The 19,390-nt window shown below is 46.9% G+C and overlaps 1 protein-coding gene and 1 long non-coding RNA gene across 7 annotated transcripts in view; one reads left to right on the forward strand and one right to left on the reverse strand.

Annotated features, from left to right (window-relative positions):
- SHANK2 (SH3 and multiple ankyrin repeat domains 2) overlaps positions 1-19,390 on the forward strand; it is a 4,166,579-nt gene that overhangs the window by 1,533,342 nt on the left and 2,613,847 nt on the right. For all 6 annotated transcript variants that reach the window (XM_069623409.1, XM_069623408.1, XM_069623411.1 and 3 more), the window contains one exon: positions 4,580-4,657. In XM_069623409.1, coding sequence (XP_069479510.1) covers positions 4,580-4,657 — 78 coding nt within the window. The remainder of the gene's footprint in view (positions 1-4,579; positions 4,658-19,390) is intronic.
- On the reverse strand, positions 12,028-13,064 carry LOC138504748 (uncharacterized). The gene is made up of 2 exons (XR_011279943.1): positions 12,891-13,064; positions 12,028-12,422 (listed from the first exon to the last, which is right to left on the reverse strand). It is a non-coding gene; the product is annotated as an uncharacterized lncRNA (long non-coding RNA).

The following is a 19,390-nucleotide window of genomic DNA, read 5'->3' on the forward strand; positions in this document are numbered from 1 at the left end:
TGCAGGTGAGTGTACACATGACAGGATGCGGTGTGAATGCACAGTCACCCCCATATGTGAGCCCAGACCCCACTCATGCATGGACACACATCCACACATGCACCCATCCATCACCATGTCAGTGTCAGACCCAAACACACACACATGCACACATCACCAGATACAAGTCCCAAACTCAACCATGCATGGATGAGGCACTGAACTGGCACATCACCTGCATCCACAACTGCTAAGTCCCAATGTCCACAACTGCATCATTCCTGTAATTTACATTGAGTATATTGAAACGCAACCAATGCCATCCCCCTTCTCGTCCCTGACAGGCTCACATACAGATGGGGAGGATGCTGCTGATGCATCAAAGGCACCACCTACATCAAAGAGGCCAAGGGCACAGGAGCCGGAGGAAACCCCTGCAACATCCAGGGGCAAGGGTGGAAGGCCACACCTGAAGTGGCAGCCTACGTCACAGTGCCACTGCCAGGGCAGCAGTAGCTGCACCACCAACTGTGGCCCCACCACCGGAGGCAAACACACTGCCAACAATGCCAGACACCCAGGGCCCACCATCAGCTGCGGCAAGCTCTGCTGGTGAGGCAGCCGCCACTGGCCCCCAGTCCGATCCAGAGGACACCCTACTCCAGCACATGGAGATGCACACCCCAAGCCCCCCAGGAAGCCCAGAGCCCGTGGCATCCCAGACCCCTGGTTCTGATGGGACTTACGAGGATACCAACCCTGCAATAATGTCACCCATGCTACCATCACCTGTTGCATTGGAGCCATCTGAGGGCACGGCATCCAATGCACGGTCACCCGGCACTGATCACCAATTCACCGCCATCCTGCAGCGCCAACAGGAGCTGACCGTGCTGGTTGGGCAGCATGTCGCTGAGGCTGCAAATCTCACCGAGAAGATAGTGCAGACGGCGAGGCACTCCACTGAGCGCATGGACGCCAACACGGACAGGATATGCACTGAAATTGCAAGTCTGAGGGAGGTGCTTGTCCGCATGGCAGACACAATGGACCGCCACTTTCACCCACAAGGCCAGTCTGCCCCATCCTCGACTTCCGGGTCGACTCAAACAAGCCCCCTCAGGCGCTCGATGCGAACCACCAGGCGCACGTCTGGCAACCCTCAAGACCCTTCCAAGGACAATTGCAATTAGGGGGTTAATGGGGATACCCCGGTGTGCATTGGCCATGGCAGAAATGGCAGAGACATGAGGGACTGTTGTGGGGGGTGGTGGGAAGGGTGTTATGGGTCTGTTGTGGGGGGGGGGTGGGAAGGGTGTTATGGGTCTGTTGTGGGGGGGTGGGAAGGGTGTTATGGGTCTGTTGTGGGGGGCGTGGGAAGGGTGTTATGGGTCTGTTGTGGGGGGCGTGGGAAGGGTGTTATGGGTCTGTTGTGGGGGGGTGGGAAGGGTGTTATGGGTCTGTTGGGGGGCTGAGGGGGTGGGAAGGATGTTATGGGTCTGTTGGGGGGAAGGGTGGTGGGATGTTGTGGGGGGGGTGGGAAGGGTGTTATGGGTCTGTTGGGGGGGGAAGGGTGGTGGGATGTTGTGGGGCTTGCACTTCTTCACCTTTATGTTAGTCAATACACTGGTTTCTGATGAAAACACAGCCTTGGACATCTTCATTGTGTGTGTGTGTACTTCATTGGCGACAGGGTCCATTGCGTGCTCTGAGACATACACCAGTGCATTCCTCCCCATATCCATGTGACAGTACGAAAACATTTTCCGCAGATTGATTGCCTGATCAGATGCTGTCTCACAGCACGTGCCTCCTGGCCATTCCCTCTTGCAACGCCTGCATCCCCTTCACCTCCGTCCACATCAACACCATCATCCTCATCATGTGCTTCTATCCCAACGTCAGGGAGCAGTGGGCTATTCCGACTGTCACACATATTGTGCAGCATGACACATGCCGTGGTGATCTTGCCCACCTTCTCATGTCCATACAGGAGAGCAGCACCAGACCTGGTAATGCACATTGAACGTGACTTCAATAGTCCAAAGGTCTGCTCAGTCACGATGCAGGTACGGGTATGTGCATTATTGATTACCTCCTCGTGCCTGTTCTGTGGTCTCCGTACAGGTGTGAGGAGCCAGGTTTTCAGGGGATAGGCCGCATCACCTGTATGGGGGGATGAATGGGGTCCTGTTACTGTTCACCTCAAGGGCGGCCTGTTCACATCACACAAATTGACATAGCATTGTGATGCAAGTGCTGATATGTGTGCATACATGCAGATGGTCTGTGTGACAGCAACGTGCAAGTGTGTGGCCGACCCTGCAAGTAGAAATGGCACAATAATGCCTACAACAGTAGTTTTCACATGTCCTGGGTGTGGCCAGGTCTTAGGTGTCCCTGGGCCAGGCAAATTTTGTAGCACACTGCTTGTGTACTGACATTCTGACACCAATATTGCCATGCTGTGAAGCATCACTTCCGTGGTGCTACAGGTGTGTGGTTCAGTGCCATGTGTAGGGGTGTTCCCTTTGCATGCATTCAAGGGTACATTGCTGGGTTGATGCTGTGATGCCCTGATTCTGTATTACCATCTTGACGCCATGTTGATGATGTGTGTAATGTGTGGCGTGGCATGATGTGCAATGGGGATGGATGTATAATATTTTGCAGCCTGCACTGTTCTCATAGTCGTGCACCATCAAATTGCATGTGGATGCTTCTCAGGTACATCGTGGCCTTCCCTGAAGGACATTGGCGTACATCTGTATGTCCATTTTCCCTACGGACGCCAGTCAACACCCAGTTGGAGTATGTATCTTCCCCCCCCCATTCACACCCAGTTGGAGTATGTATCTCTCCCCCCCAAAATCACGCTGCCATGTGCTTGCCCTGCTACTCACAAAGTAGCCACGTACGTTGTCCGGTGTGTGGCTCCATGTAGCGTGGCATACTTGAGTCCCGCAGAACCATGGAATCATGTGTTGATCCTGGGAATCTGGCACAGCAATGTGTGATTATCTTGCTGGCGTCACATACCATTTGGGCATTGATAGAGTGGAATTGCTTCCTGTTTCGGTACACTGCTTCATTGTGATGTGGGACCACCAATTCCGCATGGGTACAGTCGATGGCCCCGATGCAACTTGGAATGCCTGCCAGTGAATAGAAGCCAACTTTTGTGTTTGCAATCTCCTGGCCAGTCTGTGACATGGATATGTGTTCAGGTGCATGCTTCAGGAGTGCATCGAGTACCTGGTTCAGCGTGCGTGAGGATACTGGTTGCGAGATGCCAGGCATCTGTCCCACTGTATGCTGATGGGTGCCTGTGGGCAGGAAGTGGAGCACACTCACCACCTTCAGTAACGGGGGGATGCCAGTTCTGATGTCTATGAGGCTCGCAATGACGTTGTGGATCATGTCCACGATGCTGGTGATGGGAGCCCTGTCCAGATGGTACAGGGTGTGTATCTGCTCAGGGGTCAGGTTGAATGGACTGGCTCTGGTCCTGGGTACTGGTGGGTGCCTCTGTGGTATGATTAGGTGCCGTTGTGGTGCCTGCTGTGCCTGTCTTGCCCCCCTCCTCCTCCTCCTCCTCCTCCTCCTCCTGTGTCTCCTTTGTGCTGCCTGTTGTTGTGGCAGCTGCGCTGCAATGAGGTCCTCCAGGCCATGTAATGCTGCCAGTATCGGTACCATCTTGGTGAGGGGAGGGGTGTGGGAAGGGGTGTGGTGTGCTCCTTTTGAGCTGCCACAGTCTCCATTGCCTTCACCTGTGCTGATTTGGTCCACCTGTGGCAGGTGGGTACACTGCCCATTTCCCTTAACGGGTGGTCCGCGATGCCGGTATTTGCACCATGGCGGTATGGGGTTTGGGGGGATTTACCATGCCGCTATTTGCATGTGCACTGGCCTTGTGATGCTGTGCTAATAGCGGCATGGCGTAATTAACGGAATGGAGGGTCGCGCGCACGCGGCGTGTCCGCTATTAGTGGCACCGTAATTAGCGGTGCCGCTAATAGCGGTGTGCGGGGTCGTGATCCACATAGGGATTTAACATTACCGGTAAATCATTACCGGTAACATTAAATCAATACCGCCTTCCGTGTAATGAGGCCCTAAATCAGGGCTCCCCAACCTTTTGATCTCCAGAGGTTTTAGACTGCAACTACCATGAGCTCTAGCCAGCCTAGTCAACCGTGGGGGATCATGGCAGTAATAGTCTAAAACACCTGGCAAACTGCAAGTTAAAGAATCTTGGTCCGAATAGTGTAGCTAGGAATCCATTGAAAGCACCAGTGCAACCCACAGTGACCTCTACATGAACTCTATGACCTTTACAACCCCCTAGGGAACTCTCAGGTTCCCTTCACACCCTTGACGTCCATTTCTCTCTTAAAATGCTGCATTCAGACACCATTTGTGCCTGAAATTCACTTTGAATAATGACATAACACATTAGCCGGAAGAGTTTGACAGACTAATTGAACTATGATTCTGTAGCACATACTTCACTTTCATCTGTTTTAGAATGGAAATGTCCATGCGAGCAACCAAACGCTTGAATTGTAATAATAAAATTGTCTTTGTTTTAATTTTCCAGGACAGCTGTGCAAGGGTTCTGCTGTACAGAGGAACTAACAAAGAGATTAAGAATTACAACAGTCAGACTTCATTTCAGGTAAACGGACGTGGCAATTTTAAATAAGCAACGTAGTGCTTTTTTATGGAGCATAGAGCAAGTGAATATGTGGGTCTGGAAATAATCACACTTTAGTATATACCAGCTACTCTGTGTAGCTGTGTCTTTTTCAAAATATTTGGTAAAGAATTAACCCAGAGTGGGTAACTTGCCCAGTGCCACGAAATAAACTCTCCCCTGTAAAATAAATTCTTCCCATGGCAAGAAATTAATTTCCTCTCATTTTGAACTCGTATTACTGTATCGCATTTTAAAAAAATGGAGTCTCTACTCTTCTAGAGAGGGTTTTGGAAATGTCCAGTCAGGCGAGGGAAGTCTCTGTTTTGAAATATGGTTGAGCCTTAACCTTGATTTGGAGATGCTCTGTAGCAGAATAAACTGTCCCCCTTGAAAGGGGAGACTCTGTATCAGAATCAACTCTACCCTTTATGCAGAAACCCTGTAACAGAATACACTCTCCCCCATGACGAGGGAGATTCTGTGTCAGAATAAACTCTGCCCCTTGAATGGGGACTCTGTTTCACAATATCTCTCTACATTTCTACCTTCAATGTGGATAGCACAAGGGCAACACACTGGTCTTGGAAGCAAGACCATGCAGAGCAACAAAGGTTTGAATCCCGGATCTGTGCTTAGAAACTGAACTCAGGTATGGTATTAGGGAAATGTATTAAAAAAACAATTACATTAAATTTAAATTAAATTATCAGAATCAACTCTACACCATTAAAGGGAGAACCTGTATCAGAATCTACTCTCCCCTTGTAGGGGAGAATCTATAGCAGAATACACTCTAAACTCTCCCCCTTGAAGAGGGGACTCTATAGCAGAATAAACTCTCCCCCTCGATAGGGGAGACAATGGGTTTCATTACAAGTCAGGTGGTAACCCTGCCAGTGCTACCTTCGGGGTGCGCCAGGCTTGTAATAATTTACTGGCACGTGACTTTCCAGTCATTATGAGTTTGGCGGCCCAGGAAGTCAGGCACTGATAAATTGTAAGTCCCCATGGGAGTGGGGACACGGAAGCACCGGCATCATCGCTAATGGTGCCGATGCTTCCGGGATGTGTTTGCCTACAGTGGCCGATGCGCCCGGCAGGATCAGACCTGCCAGGGACCGTAGCCAAGGCAGGCAGACTCAGAGTTTGCCGATATGGAAACAAGGTTGCTGGTGACCTTACTGGCACCCTTGTTTCCAGACCGGCAAACTCATAATGAGGCCCACTGTATCAGAATAAACTCTCAGCCTTAAAAGGTAAACTCCATAGCAGAATAAAACCTATCACCTGATGAGAGAGACACTGTATCAGAATAAAATCTCCTCCTTGAAGGGGAGACTCTATATCAAAATAAACTATCCCCTATGAAGGGGTGGGCTCTGTATCAGAATAAACATTCCCCCTTGAAAATTAAACTCTGTAGCAGAATAAAACCTCTTTTTTGATGGGGTATACACTGTATCACAATAGGGGAGACATTGTATCAGAATAAACTCTCACCCTTGAAGGGGCCATTCTGTAGCAAAATAACCCCCCCCCACCCATCTTGTTGGGAAGAGACTCTATACCAGAATAAACCCTCCCCCTGGAATGGGAGACTATGTAGCAGAATACATTCTCCACCTTGTAATATAAACTCTGAAGCGGAATAAAACCTCTCAGTTGATGGGGCAGATACTGTATCAAAATAAGCTCTCCCCCTTGAAGGGGAAGACACAGTATCAGAATAAACTCTCCCCTTTGAAGGGGAAATTATGTAGCAGAATAAACCCCCCTTTTTGAGCAGAGACTCTATATCAGAATAAACCCCCACCCCCTTGAATGGGAGATTCTGCAGCAGAATAAACTCTCCCCCTTGAAGGGGAAGACTCTGTATCAGAATTAAATTGCACCTTTGAAAATCAAACTCTGTAGCGGAATTAAACCTCTCAATTGATGGGGTAGACGCTGTATCAAAATAAGCTCTCCCCTTGATGGGTGAGACACTGTATCAGAATAGCCCCCCACCCTCTTTATCAGAATAAACTCTCATCCTTCAAGTAGAGACTCTGTATAAGAATAAACTCTCCCCGTTGATGGGGAGACTTTGAACAGCATAAACTCTCCCCATTGAATGGGGGACTCTGTATCAGATTAAACTTTTCCCCCTTGATGGGGGAGGCACTGTTGCAGAATAAACTCTCCCCCTTGATTATTATTATTATTTTATTATTATTTTGGTATTAATTGAGCACAGACCCAGATTTGCGAAGCAACAGAGCTCTTTACAGAGGTATACCAGACCTGTACAGTACAAATACATGACAGAGCGCATTACAGAGGTGTACAATTTTACAGATGCATAACGGAGTGCTTTTCAGTGATAACAACAGAACAGATATCCAGCGGGGGTAGGATACAGAGGGGCACAGAGGAGGGGTACAGCTCACCAGGTGGCGGAGAGAAGATGGGTGGGTGACATGTAGCGAGTCAGGTGGCACGAGGGGTGATTTAATGGCCCAGGTGTTGAGGAGGAGAGATTCCTTGCACAGGTGGGTCTTGAGTTCTTTTTCTGAATTGTAAGAGTGTGGGGGCGTGTCTCATGACAACAGGGAGGAGGTTCCATAGTCTTGGGGGTTAGGCAGAGAAAGCTTGCTTTCTGGTCTTTTCCTTTTTGCAGCAGCAGATTCCAAATCTGCACTTGTCCTGGCTTCCGGTGGTGCGCTGTTCGCAGAGATGCTGAGTTTCTCTGCGAGGTAGCTAGGTGACTTGATGGTGACTGCCTTGTAGATGATGTAACAAGATTTGAATGTGATTTGTGGGAGCAAGTGAAAGTCAATGAGGGCCGGGGTGATGTGGTCATATCTGCATAGATCCTATATGAGGCATGCGGCTCCAGTAGGAAACTTCTCAGGGGCACAAGAGAGGATGATGGGAGATCTTCGAGGAGTGCATTGCCCCATCCAGGTGAGATAGGACCCGGGCTTGAATGTTGAATCTAAAGCTGTCTACTTGATGGGGGAGACTGTGTATCAAAATAAATGCTCCCCCTTGTAGGGGAGAGTATATAGCTGAATAAAACTGCACCCTCGAAGGGGGAAACTGTGTATCAGAATAAGGTAAACTATGTCACAGAATAAAACCTCTCGCTTGATGCAGGAGACGCTGTATCAGAATAAACTCTTCCCTGTGAAGGGTAGCCTGTGTATCAGAATATACTTCCCCCCTTGAAGGTGAAGCTCTGTAGCAGAATAAACTCTCCCCCTTGGTGAGGTAGACTCTGTAGCAGAGTATTCTCTCTCCCTTGAAAGTGGAAACTTTGCATCAGAATGCGCTCTCCCCCTTGAAGGTGAAGCTCTGTAGCAGAATTAACTCTTTTCTACAAATGGGAGACTCCATAGCAGAATAAACTCTCCCCTTTGAAGGGGAGACTCCATGGCAGAATCAACTCTCTCATTTATTAAAACACATGCTGCAAGGCTTTGTCTTGTTACCAAGGTGAGCTCATTGCCCCTGAGCTATCTGCTATGACATTCTCACTACTTAAGCAGTGATGTAGTGGTTTTTAGTTTACAATTTGGCACAACGTTATTTGAGCCATGCAGTATATTATAGTGAACAGAATTATAGTGTGTATGGCTTATTTTTTGTACTTTGGGAGCAGTGCATATGTTGAGCTAAATTGTTGTCCTGTTTGCACATCATAATACGGTGATGTCCATAGACAGAGTAATCTATTTTGATGTAATCAGCTGGGTATGATGGCTTTGTGATGATTATACTTTCTCTGGAGCTACCAATCTGACAAAGAACATCTTAAATGTCATTTAAAACAAGATCAATAACATGTAATGACTAGGTTTGCAAGATCCACATGGAGGCAGTGCTAGTTGGTCTCAACACCTGAATCTAATCACGATTGTGGTTGTTTTGTTGCCCCTCCGTTCCATTTTGCTGTGCTAGTGGTCAAATTTCACAACCTTTCAAGTTGTCCTTAGAACCCTTGTTCAACGTTTGTTTGGTAGGCCTTGTGTTGCCAATAGATTCTTTTCAGTCAACTTTTATTTGTGCCTTTACATGGTGGACTCTTTCATATTTCTTTCTCTTTGGGATATCAATCTAAGCAACATTACAAACAATCAGATTTGTTACATGCGAACGTCACCAACTAAAATTGGGGCTATGGGTCTCATTATAAGTGAGCCGGTCTGGAAATAAAGGTGCCGGTATGGCTCACTTCGAGTCTGCCGGTAAGGGCTGTGAACTAGCGGCAGGCCTGACCTGCCGGTAGTTCTGGCCCCTATCGCCAGATTTTTCACTGACAAATTGCCACCGTTACTAAAGGTACCGGTGGTTCAAGGTTCTCATTGGGAACGTACTGTTCCTCTGCAGCCTTTAATGTCCCGGTAGCACCGGGATATCAGGTGGTGGAAATGGTAAGGCAAGTCTGCCGGTAACCCGCCGGTAGCACCGGTAACGAGGGTCATATGTGTTGCCATGAAGACCTTTGGAGCTATATCACATTGCAAAAGTAAAACACAGTTTATTTAGGGTATTTGCAAGGTTGGGGAAATGTGTAAGATAAAGCAAATGCAAAACACAACACACATTTTAGGATACCTTCTCCTCTAAGGGCATGTGGTAATACATCCATCCGTAGTGCCTTGTGAATCCTCCCTCCTGCCGGTATGCACAAAGAGGTACTTTCAGTCCTAGGCTTTTAAGTATTTCCACATGTCATTCTTGACGTTTGATTATCAAACTCCTCATGTCTGCTTCTCGACCTCGAGCTGTTGTATACTCTCCATCCAGAGTCAGGTAGTGCCATGTCATTATGTCAAGCAATTGAATTCAGCACCTGGAATAGGGTGTTTGGATTAAGACTTCTCACTGAATTAACAAGGATCTCAAATGGCTAGGCCTTCTTTGCTGAGCTCTCTCACTAGTTTGCTCTCTCAGAGTGCTGGCACGTTCTTCAGCTCTACCTCTCGGTCTGCCTCAAAAAAGGATCAAAGTCTTTTCATTCATAATGAAATGTTGGAACAATTTCCTCTACCTCTTTTGTTCCTCTTCCTTTCTCCTGCTTTTCAACTGCCTCTTTCCTTCCTTTTCCTCCTCCTTAACATTCCACAAATATCTCCTTCCTAAAGGTTTATTAGCACAGCCTCTTACTTTCCCATCTCTCGCTTCCATTCTTCCCATGCCTCTGTCTCTTCTTACTAATCCTGTGTCTCTAGTTGTATTCTATTAACTTCTTACTCCATACCTTCATCTTTATCGTACTCAATGTTCCACAACTGCCTGGGCCTGATCACGAGTTGGGCAGTACTGCCCAACGTTAATTGTGTTAGTGCCACCTGGTCCGGCGCTATTAGTGCCAGATCACGAGTTGGGTGATAACAGGAAATCCCCATTCCCAATTGTATCCATTGGACCCAATGGGGCATTTTCAGCGCTATTACTGCGTGCTAATACACTAATACAGCCAGCGGTAATTGTGCTGAAAAAGGGGCGCTAAATGGGATTTTCACCTCCAAGAAAAGCTGGAGGTAACACAGCACATTTAGCGCCCAACTCGTGCTCAGGCCAGCCCTTAAATGCAGTGGTATTAGAGTTACCGCCTCATTTAAGGGCTACTATCCAACTCGTGATCAGGCCCTAAGACTCTCTCTGAGGTTTTTTCTTGTCTACTTCCATCTCACTCTACCATCCCTCGCCTCCTTCAACCCTGTCCTGCTTGCTTATGATGTGTAATGATGTGTAATTAATGATCTTTCGTATTCTTGCAACCGCCATATACCTCCCTCAACCCTCACCTTTAGTTCCCTTCTGTTCTAGCTTTAGACTACTCCACCCATCTTCCTTTCTCTGCATCCAACCTCCTACCAAGTTCTCCCAACCTTCCTGCTTACTTTCCTTTGAAGCTCCTTTTAATCTCCTTCAGCCTTCCTACTTGCACTCCTTCAACCCGCCTCCCACACTATTCCATCATACTCCTTACTCTCCTTCTAAGTTCTTTCAATATCCTTGACCTGCAATTGCCCACCTTCCTCCTCTCTCTGTCACTGGCTATCTCCACTATCTGTCTGCCACCTCCTGAAGCTCACACCTAGCCCTGATTCCCAGAAGTGTTTCTTGTGCATTAGCCTTTCCTCTGTGGCCATATGACACTCAGTCGATTCTTATCATTAGGTTACTGCAGGGACTGGTGCTGGCCTAGTTGCCCATGACTTTCCAGAATGTTCTGTTTTCAGCTCCTGCTATGCATGGTGCCATTGACCGAGTCTATATTAGGGCTGTCTGCCACCTTGGATGGGACTTTATAATTTTGATTTGTGGAGCACTGCCATGGAACTCCTGTGTAAACCTGCAGACACAAGGGAGACATTTAAGCAGCAGTTCCCATTCCTTCCAAGGTCTCTGCTGACTTTCTACTACAATGTCAAGCCAACTGATATATTTCTAATATACTTCTGGCATCTATTCTTGAGTAGCCAATCTATAAAGTAGTGAACAAGATTTCCTTACTGTACCCTCAGACTCTGTTATACTGTGGAACTGCTACAGTATTGTACTTTATGGGAGGAGTTTGACTGACTTCTGTACTTGACTGGGGACTAGATAGAAAGAATAATGATCTTCATCGCATTGTGACTCGTGAGGTCTAGTGAATCAGAAAATAAACCTGACTCACATTATCCATTATGCACCAGGAATCCTCTGTTTCATGAATATGAGTCCTTCAGTCAAGTCGAATACTGCAGTGTTGTCTTTCTAAAGTCTGTACACCCGCTGTAAACACCTTTTCACTGCTAATTATAACTCATTTGAACTGTTTCCCCTTACTAAAACCTAAAACTGTATTAAAACATACCAACAAGGACCAACTAATGTTTTAGGAGAAGAATGCTCCTATTTTCCTGATGAATACTGCACAAACCTCTCCCTGCAGGGGGCAGTGAAAAACCCTACTGCCATGTGTTTTCTAGAGAGCTGTGACTGAATGATATCTGCTGCTGAAGTGCTGCCTAACTTTCTGAACCAGTGAGCATATCTCTGAATGTGGAACACTATATTACTCTGTGTTTGGCCCCTTAAATAAGGTGGCCTCCCCCGGAGTTTGGAGATGCATGTCTTTTTCTTGAGCGTGCACTCTGCAAACAATGTCTGTCCCAGCATACAGGTATAAATGCTATTAGAGCAAGGAGTCCTCTTTTTTGTTATTGTGGGGCTTGTGGATGATGACGGGAACGTGAGACTACAACAAATTCCACAAGAAGCTACTCCATTCTAACACACATTGGACGTGGGACTGGAAATCAGTACAGTATAGATCTATTGAACATTGCTGGATGGAACCAACGGGTCAGTGACAGTTTTAACACATTTTATTCAAAAACACAGAATTTTAAAACACAAAAAATAGACAAATACAAAATGTTGACATGGTGTCCAACCCAAAAGGTATACAAACCACTACATAGACAGTTTGTGGTGTCACCTGTCTCTACTACACAAAGAACAGATTTGTTTCAGGTGTTGTTAGGAGCACACGTGAGAAGACTATTAACAATGACAATCATGGAATAGCACTATTAGGTGTCAACACAATATTGTGTTTCTGGATAGACAAATGCACACATTTATTGGATAAATCTATTCCTTTTCCCGTGCACCCTTGAATCCGTCTTCAGGACAAAGAATAGTTTTAGAAAATGGAATGCTTCAGGCTTCTCCCATCACGTGTCGTCATGCAACCAGGACACTACATGAAAAATCAACATTAAAAAATGATATTAAAAACTGACCTCTATTATGGTTATTACAGCCTGAGCTGTACCCTATCTCACCAACCTTTAATGTGTGTGGAGCTGTATTTTCAATAGCGTCATTTAATGATGCAATCAGGTTGTCTGTAATGTTGGAAATCTAACATAAAAAGGTAGACTGATTTATCTTGTTCCTCTTAGTGTGAAAGCTACTTGTAGGCAAACACGAGAAATGGCATTTACCTTATTTCTCATATGCCGGTTTTGTGAACGAATCCTAATTTCAGGAATTGGGTATCCTTTTACCTCCGGCGTGCGAGTGCTGGCGCGTGTTATTTGCGCTGCTTTAAGCGGCCTTTCACGTTGTAAACGGGCGGCGGACAAACGCTGTAAGGGAAGGGATACTGCTGTCTCACGTTCCATTGGAATGTGTACTCTATTATTCTTCATGAATGTCAACTTACAATTAATGCTAGTTCCAAGGTCTTGCACGGCCGTCGGTCTCTGCGCAACTCGGGACGCCGGCTTCCAAAAAGTAAAACGGATGGGTTTGTTATTGATAAATCATATGACTTTGTACTCGTGAGCGCCGTAACTTAACCGGTGCTTCTGCTAGTGGCAAGCCTCAACGGGCGCCATCTTAGGAGTGTCGTACTCATTTAAACAGCATATTCCTGCTGGATATCTTTACATACGCATTCATTTGTTTAGTGATGGTGTATTACTCTAGTGTTAAGGAATGTACAATGCCGGTGTCAAAGGTTCATTTAAATAGTAAAGACGCTGTATTCTTTAAGTTGTTACAGATTTCATGATGCTGGGTTCAATTAATTCCTATCAATCAGGATAAATTATTGCTGCAAAGGGTATTAGTCTGGTGTATTGTGGATCAATGTAACTGAATAAGAATTAAATAGTCACAGGAAGAGAGTTCCTATGAATCACCTTATACGCCTTTTCAGGTTGGTGGATGAAGTGGTTCCACTCAATGGAAATATTAAGACCGTTCTTCACTGTATCGAAGTTCAAAATCAATTTTTGCTCTAATTTTCTCAGGGCAAGGTCTCTGTCGCCTCCTCAGGGGTGTTGTGTTATGGTTTGAATTATGAACCAGAAAATATCTGTGTGTCTATGTTTGGCCTCTTTGAAATGTGCCACTAGTGGTTTGTCTGTCAGCCAGTTCTTTACACATGAGCGATGCTCACAGTTTCTCTGGTGGATAGCTCTTTTTGTTTTACCTATGTATAGGAGTCCAGAGAGAAACATTTTAAAATACAGTTATCCTTCTTTTGACGCTTTGACATCTTCTGTCCAATCAGAAGGATCATTATTGTTTATATTCTTTATGCAGCAACAGCAAATCTCCCTGCCTACTGCCTCCTTCTCTTGCACCCTCCACACATCTAGCCTTTGGGGAAGCACTCCCCCCTTCAGACACCTCCCTCTGCCACCTACAAACCTTGCTCCTAACATTCCCACAATACCCTCTCCCACCCTTGCACCCCCTTCCCTCCCGACCCCATCCTGCCTCAGTCTTTACATCCCTAGGTGTCGCTCGGGCTTCCCTTGCCAACACCCCTACCAGGGCTTTTCCGCCGACCCTCACACACACGCTACAGGCACTCATGATTCCCCTCAAACACAGAATGTGCAACACACAGAACCTCTCATCTCTTCACACATCACCCTATCTCCCCACCAGATCCCTCACTTTCACCATTACATCCCCCTACTCCCCCAAACCAGTGAAATCTTGCTTCAACACTACCTTCAACACCCCTGGCAATAACCGCCCCTCCTGGCACTTTCGACACTCCAATGGAAATCAGCAACCCAGCATTGTCTCCAACCTTACACCTTTCCCTTCTTTCCACCTCCATTCATCAACAAACCCTCTCGGCAACCCCAGTCACTGTCAGATGTACGTTAATATCACGAAAACCAAAATCTCGAACTACGAACTACAAAATCTCGAACACAATAGGGTCGCATTTTGTAATTCAAAATTGTCTTTTTTTTCTGCAACACATGTTGTGTATGCGGGGGACACCCCCATGACCCCTGCAGACCAAAATACTGAATTAGGGGAGCGGGGGACACCCCTGCAACCCCAGCTACCCTAATTCCGTATTTTGTAATACAAGATTTTTGTAGTCCCAAAATGCAGGACTGTGCGTGATGCAGGATTTTAAATATAGGGTATTTTCATTCAATATCATCACCGTTCTGCACCGTCTTTGGTCCCCCTTCACTCCCCTGACTAAACACGTGCAGTTCCCTCTCTCTCCCTCTGCTTTCCCCACCCCTCCAGACCTTCTCGCTATGAACCATACATCACACGCACTCTTTTCACACACTCAAAGAATACCCAGTGCCTCCCCAACTAACCATAACATCAGAGACACCGCACTTTCTACAACCACTCCCCTTCTACCTCACCACTCTCTCTCCCCCTCCCTGCCCTCCCTACCCCCCTTATTCACACTGCACCCCCACAGGGCCTCCACCAGGAAACCCCGTCCCCAGCGCTCCCTTGCCAGCCTCACTGGCCCTGTACCGCTCACCTCTACGAGGGCCAACAACCCGTGCCCCTCCGTCCCACTCTCATGCATCCTCATTAGTGCCAGATCTGTCACCAAAAACCGACAGGACATATGCAACCTTATTTTCTTGGAAAGCCGAGACATCCTTTATTATTACAGAAACCTAGTTCTCTGATGACTTCAGACCCATCGAACATGAGGCATTGCCCCCAGGCTACACTCTCATCATGCACAACAGAACTAGCAGAGCAGACAGGATCGCCATGCCTCACAAATCACACTGCTTCATCTGACAGAATTCATAGCTCCAAGGTGCATGAGTGGCACGAACCAACCAACCCCACTGCGGTTTTGGAACCTGCAAGTAAGTGCTTACACAGGGATCCACAACTACAGCAGGGAAGGTTCGGTAGGGAACGATGGTTGGATGGGTAGGGGGATGTAGGGAATCCGAGGGTAAGGAAGGGAGGAGCTAGGGTAAAGATAAGACCATTGCGCATGGTTCGAGTGTACACATAGTGCAAACAAAGAACCGCATACACACTGTCTCACTTTAACACAACAGTAACCAATACTTAGCAGTTGTGAATTATGGTGAGGCCCTCACTGATCTTGTTTGGACAGACGGTTTAGGGTTGAGGGTGCATTCTTTTACTGGGGCGTAGAGCTACAAATGATACAATATGAATTAAGTGGGATCAAATGCTGAGGATTGTGTTCCAAAGGAACTTATTGAGTTCAATAAGAATGATCAAAAATACTCATTTATCAATGTTTTGAATCACAATAGAGAACTTGTAATTTGCAAGCTATCATGTTCAAAACTAACACACAAATAATGGAAATATCTATGAAATTATTAATCAAGAATACAACTCTTGTGTTAATATTCTAGAGCTGATTGCAAATGTAAAACCCTCTGCATTGTCCACAAGTCTTTCTGAGGCCTGGGTCCAAAATACCTTCAGCTATCCCTCCGCAAATACCTCCCCTCTCGAGCTCTTCGCTCATCTATCTCTAACTCCCTCAGGGTCAGTGGTCTCTCAAAGAAATGAGCCGGGGTTAGATCTCTGTCTTCGGCCGGGGACTCCCTCTGGAACAGCCTCCCTGCCACTCTAAAACTTGAGGAGAACCATCTCTGGTTCCGGAAGCACCTCAAGACCTTCCTCTTTGCCTCTACCTTTGCTCCCCCCTCCCCTGCTGATCTGCTCTCTCTTGGCACTGTGCACCTGGCCACCCTCTGACCCCTGGCCCAGGTACCTGCTCACCCTGCCACCCTTTCTGCACTGCCTCCCGCAGGGCTTTAAGTGGGCTGGGGCCTGCCGGGGCTGGGCCCCGGCAGTCTCCAAAAAGTGGGACTGAGCCGGGGCCCTGCCGGGGCCCCCGTCCCACTGCACTCAACATTGGCAGGATGCATTATCCCGTCGCGGCGGCAGCCGCGACGGGAGATGCGCCTGCCATGAAGTCAGGCGATCTGACAGAAGTGGCAGCCAACCACAGCGATGCTGTGCCTGGCTGCCACTTCTGTAAGTCATAGTAACTGCATCTGGTGACCTCTCGCGCGAGGGGTCACCAGAGGCAGTTACTGTCCCTTTGTTTCCCCAGGTCGCCGAGGCGTCTTTAACCCTCGGCGAACTTGGGGATTCTTGACATTTTTCGAGGTTTATGAAAGATGGCTTGAAAAGTACACAATTCAAGCCATCTTTTATATAGCTTTGCCGACGGACAATTTTCTCCGTTGGCAAAATGGCCTGAAAACTAGGCAAACTGTAAGGTATGCACACACACATATATATGCATGTTATATATCTGTGTGCGTACCTTACTATGGTTTGTGTACTTTGCAAGCCATCTTTTCTAAACATAGAAATACATATTTCTATGTTTAGAAAAGATGGCTTGCAAAGTACACAAACCATAGTAAGGTACGCACACAGATATATAATATGCATATATATATGTGTGCATACCTTACGATTTGCGTACGTTTTAGGCCACGCCCCCCACAAGCCACGCCTCCAAATGAGGGCCCCCCCTCGATTTCTTACCCCACTTAAAGCCCTGGCCTCCCGGCCACACCTTGAACTGGGGAATGTATCTGTAACCATACAGTCCCATACCACCCCCATTTTCTTCTTTTTATGCACTCTTCGGACTTACCCAGTTCTGCTGCCGTAAACACAGCACTTGTCACTTGCTGGCTGCACTACCCTTGTTTATTGCTCCATTATCTATTTTATTTGTATTTATTATTATTTATCTGTTTATCCTCTGCCCCGCACTTTTCCCCTTTCCCTTTCCCAATCAATTGCACACTCTCAATGTCACTGGGCCTATTAAGATCGTTGGTTTGTTCTCCCCTGTTCCCCACCCTTGCCTTCTCGCGCTCTGAAACACTTGTGTACAGGCGCGATACAAATAAAATATCATATCATATCATAACCAGCACAAGATAATCACAAATGTCTTTTTTTCATACTAAACAGATCCTTGGCCTTAAGGTCCATTGGTGTTTACTGCAGCAGCCATTGTCTGCCTGCTATAGTGTTACTGGTAGAGCTTCCATTAGCCTTTTTTATTTACTGCCTAGTGCCTTCTGTGTTAGTACTAAGAGTGACAAAAAGTATGAATGCGTTCCAGAGGCCAACATAATGCTCAACGCAATAAAGGGTTAAAACAGATGGCTAATTATTGAAGTCACCAAATCTAGACCAGATTTCCCGAAACCACCCCAGATCGGTCCCCATGTGACATAATGCTCTCTGCAAAGCATACGCATTACAGAGAAGGGCAAGCCTGTTGGCAACATTTAGGCATCTGGAGGATTTCCACCACCTCAGCATCAGTTTCTTCACCTGCATTGTCACCCTCCTGAAATGCGCCACACTACAGTCGGAACTGCCTCCAAACGACTCTCTGCTCCTACACATTGCTGGTTGGGATCTGCAAGCCCGGGACATCCTTGGTACATGTCCCAGCCCCATTCCATGAATTGATTCTCCTACTTTCCCATGACACGTGTCTCAAAAATCCTGTGGCGTTGCCATAGTTCCAAGAGGACTCTGCATCCTTCAGGCCATTCCCAAACAGAGTCCAGTACTCCCAGCACAGTATTCTCACATGAAAGGCCCAGGCCCCAAAAGGAGGTACGCTTCATATTTTGAGCCCAAATCGACCAGTCTCCCGATGTTGCTTTTCTGCCCAACTCTGCAGACCATGACCCCAGTAGTGACTCATTCACCAATTCCAGGCCTGTCCGCAGCTTGGAAGGTAGAGCAGCTCAGCGTGATGAATGAGTCCCCGCTAGCTAAGCATTTCTTTCTATTATGAGATATCAGGACGGTCAAACTATTGACTAGTTAAACATTTTGTGATTGTGTTAAAGATGTTCTATATTCATTAGCTCAATAACAGGTTATCATTGGTTGCCAACAGCGAGCGACTTAGACTCAATTCTTGGCTATGACTCACCACCTGCGAAATCTTTCCATTGATTCTGAATAGTGTGTGCATGATAAATTGGACAGGTAAAAGTCAAAGTTGGCAAAATAGTTCAGCACTAATTCTTTGTGTGGTGCCCATTCAGTATTTTTTCAGTGGTCAAATTCAGAGGTCACCAGACCTATTGAGCAGTGACCAAGTGTTGCATTATGGTTTTGCAATGCTTCCTGGATCTTCAGATGGAATGGCATGACTTTACTGCATTCCCCCAGAGTTCCACTGTAGGTGTGCCACTCAGGTGAGGTCGCTCCAGGACATAGCTGTGTCTCGGACATCTCAGGTGACACATGGGATGCAGGTGCAGGCTAGGGACAACGAGGGAAAGCGTGTCTGGATCAGGACTTGCTGGGGTCTCATGGAAGCTTATCTCCAATGCACGCATGTGCATTAAGACTTTTAATGGCAAGCCTCTAACTATGATTACCTCGTATTTTAAGCTTCCTTTTATTTTTGCATCCATGGCACAGGTAAACTGGCCTACCTAACATATCCACTATTCTCAATCTGTGTTTGTCACTGATGTATGGAAAAGTCATGACATTATCCTTAAAGGCCGGAAGCCTTTCTTTCCACTCCCATTGCTCGCCAGTCGGCCTCCAATCTGCCCTCCCCTTCATCGCTTTTTATACTCTACTTAAAATGTTTTCTCTTCTGATTGTTTCACGACGCCCAGGCAGTTTTCCAGAACATTTTGCAACACTTGTGCTGCGTTTCGATTATTCCCCCCTTCGCTGGCTGTGCAGGCCCTAATTGTCCTGGTGAGCCAATTTAGTGCTTTATAAGTTTTGATATTACAACAATAAATCATAATTACGGCGGGTTCTGGCTGCCGACAACGCGATGTCGGCTTCACGGAACACGTAATTGGTAACTGGGGAGTCGATGACATACTGAGGCAATGTTGGAGTCTTTGATCCATG

The sequence above is a fragment of the Ambystoma mexicanum genome, chromosome 11 (assembly GCF_040938575.1).
Source record: "Ambystoma mexicanum isolate Mex_15411 chromosome 11, UKY_AmexF1_1, whole genome shotgun sequence".
Classification (NCBI taxonomy): domain Eukaryota; kingdom Metazoa; phylum Chordata; class Amphibia; order Caudata; family Ambystomatidae; genus Ambystoma; species Ambystoma mexicanum.